The 6,000-nt window shown below is 56.2% G+C and overlaps 1 protein-coding gene across 10 annotated transcripts in view; it reads right to left on the reverse strand.

Moving 5' to 3' along the window:
- Window positions 1-4,560, reverse strand: part of TCF3 (transcription factor 3) — a 121,300-nt gene extending 116,740 nt beyond the window's left edge. For 4 of the 10 annotated variants that reach the window (XM_077842035.1, XM_077842034.1, XM_077842033.1 and 1 more), the window contains exons 1-2: window positions 4,201-4,559; window positions 520-621 (exon numbers count right to left, since the gene is read on the reverse strand). In XM_077842035.1, coding sequence (XP_077698161.1) covers window positions 520-594 — 75 coding nt within the window. In that variant the 5' untranslated portion in view covers window positions 595-621; window positions 4,201-4,559. Of the gene's footprint in view, window positions 1-519; window positions 622-743; window positions 853-4,200 lie in introns of those variants that run through there. The other 6 variants (XM_077842030.1, XM_077842028.1, XM_077842038.1 and 3 more) reach the window with 5 other exon arrangements.
- Window positions 4,561-6,000: the final 1,440 nt, after the last annotated feature.

A 6,000-nucleotide genomic window follows, 5' to 3' on the forward strand; every position in this document is an offset into this window, starting at 1 on the left:
ATAATCTCTGTGAAAATATATATAGAACTGCTCCACAAAATTGCAAACTGACATAGAATAATCTGGAAGGACACATATTTAACAATTTGGATCTGGGAACAGGAAAAACACAGCCTGATGAATTAACTGTTAAGCAAAGTCACATCCTTGCATCAGTTACATAGCCAAAGCTTCAGAAGTCATATCCAGCACATTTTGCTATGAGCATTTAAACACAACAGACTAATGTTTTCTGCTTCCACAGAACTTCCCCACCCAAAGATCACCATGTGCTCACTGCAAGGAAAGTCTTTACTCTGTGCTGACCAGGGTCCCCCATTGCTTAACTTGAAGGGGGAAAAGAAAAAGAAAAAAGAACCAAGCTGCAGTGCACAAAACGTATCTGAAACCCATCATCTCCAATTTACCTCACTTTTCAGGCTCACATTCTCCCCCGCCCATTCTTCTAGATCTCAGGAACACTGGAAACAAATGAAGCTACTGTCCCTTTAAAGGCCCCCCTCAAAGGAGCTTGCTTACCATACTGAAGTCCAGCAGGTCACTGAGTTCTTTGTCTGTCCCAACTGCAGCCATTCTCTGCTGCTGCTGATTCATACTCCCACAGACTCAACAGTGGCAGTCCTAAAGAAAACCATGGGGGAGGGGAAGAGATATTTTAATGACTAGAGCAAACTACCCACCCCACTGATGAATATTTAAAAAAAAAAAATCCCTTGCAAATGCCCAGCTTCCAACTTCTGCACCTCAGAACACAGTGAAAGTCCTCACATGGCACCCAGAGGCAGGAACAAGCCTTCTATTGACCAGACACACTTGTATGTTTGTTTTTTGCTGCCAATTCCACTAATTCAGACCAATTCTGTTGCTCCTGGCATGCAGCAAATGAAAAAAAAAGTCAACTCATTTATCAAAGGGTTCAGGCAAGTTATCATTCAGGCTCTTGGCAGGTTTGGGCTTTTTACCCCCTCTGTTTGTGGGAGTTCCCCTCCCACTTGTTTTTGTCTATTTCTCTTTAAAGTTTAAAAAGGGCCTGATTTCATGCCCTCCCCCACTCCAGGGTGCAGAGCTCCCATTTTATTTTGATTGGAGCTATGGCTGCTTGGCAACTCTGAAAATCTAGCCCTTAGGTAACAAGAATTACCTACCAAAAAGGCAATAAACTCCCCACAAAAGATGGAGAAAATAAAGTTAAATAATAATTATTTTCACCTTCAAAGAGGTTTCCAAAAATAAAACCCTTAAAACAATCTTGCAAAGTAGGTAAATACTGTTCTGACCAATTTTACAGATTGTTTTTTAAAGGAAGATAGCCAGAGAGATCAAACCCATCATGTCAGGAAAATATTTCTTCAGGAGTAGAAATGGAGACAGGGGATGGGATAAAGAATTCACTCTTCTTCCTCTTTAAAACTCAGTTATAGCTATCAAGTGCAGCTAGACAATAATTTAACTCATTCATCACAAGTTTAATATTTTTATACACATACAAAACTCTGTATTCCAAAATATTCCGAGGAAGCACTGGCTCATCCATTACATTTCAGTGAGGTTTAAAAAATAAATATGCTGAAATCGATCCAGCACATACAAGACCTCTGCCACTATTAAAAAAAAAAGCCAAGGGATTTTTGTTTTTTTAAAACCTGTCTTTGTGTCATCAGTGCATCCGGCAATTATTTTTAAAGCAACTTTGAAAAACATTATTCTCCCTTTCCCTCTGCCCAGTGGGTACTGAAAGAACAGCCCTCCTCAGGCAAGGAGTCCCCAGAGAAGCAAGTCAAAAACAAGACCTGGAGGGCTGGGTGTGAAGGGGTCCTGCTCAACCAAACCCCAAAACCCAACTCTCACCTAAGAGGCTCCGGACAACTGCAATTCTCCGAGGGGGCTGGGAGCAACAGACAGGGTTTTATTAAGTTCGCAGAGGCAACTTATACAATATGCCCACCAAAAGAAATGAAATCTGTACTTTTAAAACCCTCCTAGCCTTTAAAAAGAAAAGCCAGTGTCCTGTAAAGCAAAAGCCCTGCCCTGATCATGTAACAGAGGGAAGGCTGGGGCTGTTTTTGTTTGCTTTGGTTTTGTTTTTTTAAAAAAAAAAACACAACAAAACTTGAATGTGTGAGAACGACCAAAAGTGTGCATCGTGCAAAACGTTTTTAATGGCTTTTTCAGGGCTGAGCCATGAGCGTTGGGGGAAGGGAAGAGGGGCTAACAAGTGAACAGGATTCGTGTTTCCCTCCCCCAACCTCCAAGCAGCAGCCAGTGCAAACTGCAGGCGGGCGGCGGGGAGGGAGGGGGGGGGGGCCCTCTGCCTTTGAAGCAAATGGAGCTGCTGGAGAGTGTTATTTTTCAATCTGAAATCATTCACAGCAGTTTTCCCGCTGCATGCCAGCGGAGAAGCCCTTTTCCCGAGTTAACACACAGCAGATGTTCCCCTATTACCCCTCGCCCCACGCACTTCAACCTGAGACTTTCGAGTTTCTTCCACCAGAGCCGAGGTGCACCTTATTGCCTTTGGACAAAGGCTCTCGCTCCTCTCCTCTCCTCCCCCACCCCCTCCCTCCCTCCCTCTCCAAAAGCGCTTTCCCAAACTCCAGACAGGGCCTACCAAGCGCCCGCTGCTCGCCCGCAATGCAACACGCAGAGACAGCCCGCCCGCCCCGGCCCCGGCCCCGGTCCCCCACGCACACGGCCCCCCGGGAGGGCGAGGGCAGAAAGGGGCACGAAGGGGCGAGCTGCCTTCCCCGCTGCACTTCCAAGCAAAAGTTTGCCAATTACAGGCGCGCGCACTCCGACGGCAGGATAAACAAAACCCCGCGGCAGGCAGCGGGGGCCCTGCACGGTCCACAGCGGCCTGGGGAGATGGACCAAAGATTTAATGCGAAGATTCACTCTATGCCCCCCCCCGCACACACACACACAACTTTCCCATCGTGGTTTGGGGCGGGAGGGGGAGATCATGTTCTCACTCCAAGCTCTTTAAACTTGGCTGGGAGAGGGGAACAATGAACCGTCTTCCAGCCAGCTGCTCTGCCAGACCCTCGTTTTCACAATACTCCCCCCCCCGCCCCCCGAATTTAAACACGAAAAATGCACAAGAGCCTAGAGAGTTATTCCACTTACTACCACCCCCCCCCCCAAAAAAAAAACTTTTATCCTTTGCTAGGTAAACACCCTACAGAGCCAGGAGGAAGTTTGCAGCAGTCCAGCTGGAGGGGAGGGGGAGATTGTGGCCACTGGAAAGCAGCCCCCCACCCCACCCCACTTCTGCCAGGCCCTTCACTCACCCAGCCACGCTGGGCTGAAGTTCACAACAGCTCTTGAGCGAGGGGGAACAATAAGCCCGTGGGTAGCAGCGGCCTTTAGAGGGGTGGTTGTGGGGATGGGATTGGAGAGGAGCCCCCCCCCCGAAGCCAGCTCCACGCACGACCCCCCTCCCCGCACCCCACATACCCTCAATACAAATCTAGCCTGCACCCCCAGGATGGGGTCAATCCGCTCCGTGCAACAGCAGCCTGGAAGAGGGGTGTCGTTCCCCCCCAAACCAAACAGCCCCCTCGACAGGGCCCATGGGGCTTTGTTCCCCCCCCCAAAAAAAACTCGGCCAGTTGCCTCCCGACCAGGGGGACCTGGAAATGGGGCGGGGAAAATTAAGGCAGAAAAAAAGGGGGGGGCAGTGAACTCCCCCCGCCCCAAAACCAGCTTTTCCCGTGAGGCTGCCTAGAAGGATCCGAGACGAAGTTCCAGCAATTCGGGGGGGGGGGGAGGGGGGCGCACAGACGCTAAGCTCCATGGACACAGACGGGGGGGGGGGCAGAAAGGAAGCCCCCCCCCCCCGGAGCGGAGCCGAAGTTTGCATGAGTCCCGGCGCGTGTGTGGAGCAGGGACAATAAGCTCCATGCAGCAGGGACCCGGGGTGGGGGGGGGGGAAGAGAGATAGGAAGAGCCCCCCCCATATACCAACCCTCTAAATCCGCCCCACCAGGCAGGCGACGCGCCCGCCCCCCCCCAGAAAGGGGGGTTTTGCACTTCGGAGGAGGGGGGCTCCCTACCGCAGAGGCCGGGGGGGGGACGCCCCCCCCACGGCTGAAGTTTGCAGCAGTTCTGCTGGGGGCGGCCGCGCACCGAACTCCCCGCAGCAGGGGCCGGGCGGGGGGGGGAGAAGGGGCCACCCCAAATCCCCCCCCCCAGGATTTTTACCTGCTCAGGAAGAAGCGCATCCGAGGGGGGAGGGGAATGGAGCCCCCCCGGGCGCTGCCGCCGCCGCCGCCGGCGGCCCCCGGACAAAGCGGCTGCTGCCCCCGCGCCGGCTGCCTGGGGCCCGCGGCGCCCCGCTCCCGTCCCGCCCGGAGCCCGCCGCGGGCTCTATTGTTCTCGCCCGGCGGCCGGCGGACGCGCTCGCTCCGCATGGGCCGCGCGGCTCCTAGCGCCGCTGCCGCTGCTGCTGCTGCTGCTGCCGCCGGCTCCTCATCGTCCCCCCGCGGCGCGGGCGGCTGCTGGCGCTGGGGCGGCCGCGGACCTGGGAGCCCCCCCGCCCCGCCTGCACATCGGGGCTGCCGCTGCTGCTGCCGCTGCGGGTGCGGGTGCCGGGCGCCGCCTCCCCCCGCCGTATCCTTCCGCCGCGGGCCAGCTGCGCCGCGCGGGGGGGGGCGCGGGGCGGGGCCGGGCCGGGCGAGGGGTAGCCCCGCTCCGCTCCGCTCCGCTCCCTGCGGCCGGCGCTGGGCCCGGAGCCCCGCTGTCACCCCTCCCCCTCCTGCCCTCTGCCTTCTGTTCCTGTCCCCCCCCCACCCCCCCCCGCCTTCTATTCCTGCCCCCTCCCCAACCCCCCCGCCCCTTCTCTCCTGCCCCCTTCCAACTCCCCCTCCCGCCCCTTCTCCCCTGCCCACCCCCCCTCCTGCCCCTACCAACGCCCCCTATCAACCCCCCCTCCTGTCCCTTCTCTCCTGCCACCCCCCCTTCCTGCCCCCTTTCTTCTATTCCTGCTCCCCCTCCTGCCCCTTCTCTCCTGCCCTCTACCCAACCCCTCTTCCGGCCCCTTGCCCCCCTTCTTCTATTCCTGCCCCCTCCCCCAACCCCTCCCCTTCTCTCTGCCCGCCACCCCTACCAAATCCCCCCTCCTGCCCCCCCTCTCCTGCCCCCTGCCAATCCCCCCTCCTGCCCCCTCAAACTCCTCCCCCTCCTCTTCTGCTCCCTTTTTTCTATTCCTGCTCCTACCAAACCCCTCCTGCCCCCTCTCTCCTGCCCCCTACCAACCCCCCCCGCCCCTTCTTTCCTGCCCCCTACCAAACCCCCCTGCCCCTTCTCTCCTGCTCCTTTCTTCTATTCTTGCCCCCACCAAACCCCTCCTGCCCCTTCTCTCTTGCCCCCTTCTATTCCTGCCCCCTGCCAAACTCCTCCTGCCCCTGCCTTCTATTCCTGCCCTCTGTCCCTCCCCTTCCTCTCCTCCTGCCCCTTCTCTCCTGCCCCTCCCCCTTTCTTCTATTCCTTCCTTTTCTGCCCCTCGCCCTCGCTCTCCTTTCTTCTATTCCTGCCCTCTGCCCCTTCCTCTCCTGCCCTCTACCCCTTCCCCCCTCCTGTTCCCTGCCCTTTGCCTCCTGCCCACGTCCTGCCCTTCTCCCCTCTTCCTCTCCTCCTGCCCCTTCTCTCCTGCCCCGTCCCTCCTTCTTCTTCTATTCCTGCCCCTTCTCTCCTCCCCCCTTCTATTCCTGCCCCCTACCCTTTCCCCTTTCGTTTTTTTCCATCTCCTCTCTTGTCTCCCTCTTCTTTTCTACCCTGTTCTTTTCCCCGCTTTTCTATCCCTTTTCCTGTCCCTTTCTCTTCTCGCCCCCCCCACACCCTCCTGCCCTTTTTCTCTTTCTTTCCTCCCACTTCTCTAGTTTCCTCTCTTCTTTTTCTCTCTTTCCATTTGCCCGCCATACACGCTTTAGGGTTTGTACAAATTATGCCCCCCCCCGCACTCAGAGATGCCCCCCCGTGGGAGTTTTGTAGCTTTTCACTTGT

Source organism: Eretmochelys imbricata, chromosome 25 (assembly GCF_965152235.1).
Source record: "Eretmochelys imbricata isolate rEreImb1 chromosome 25, rEreImb1.hap1, whole genome shotgun sequence".
Taxonomy (NCBI): domain Eukaryota; kingdom Metazoa; phylum Chordata; order Testudines; family Cheloniidae; genus Eretmochelys; species Eretmochelys imbricata.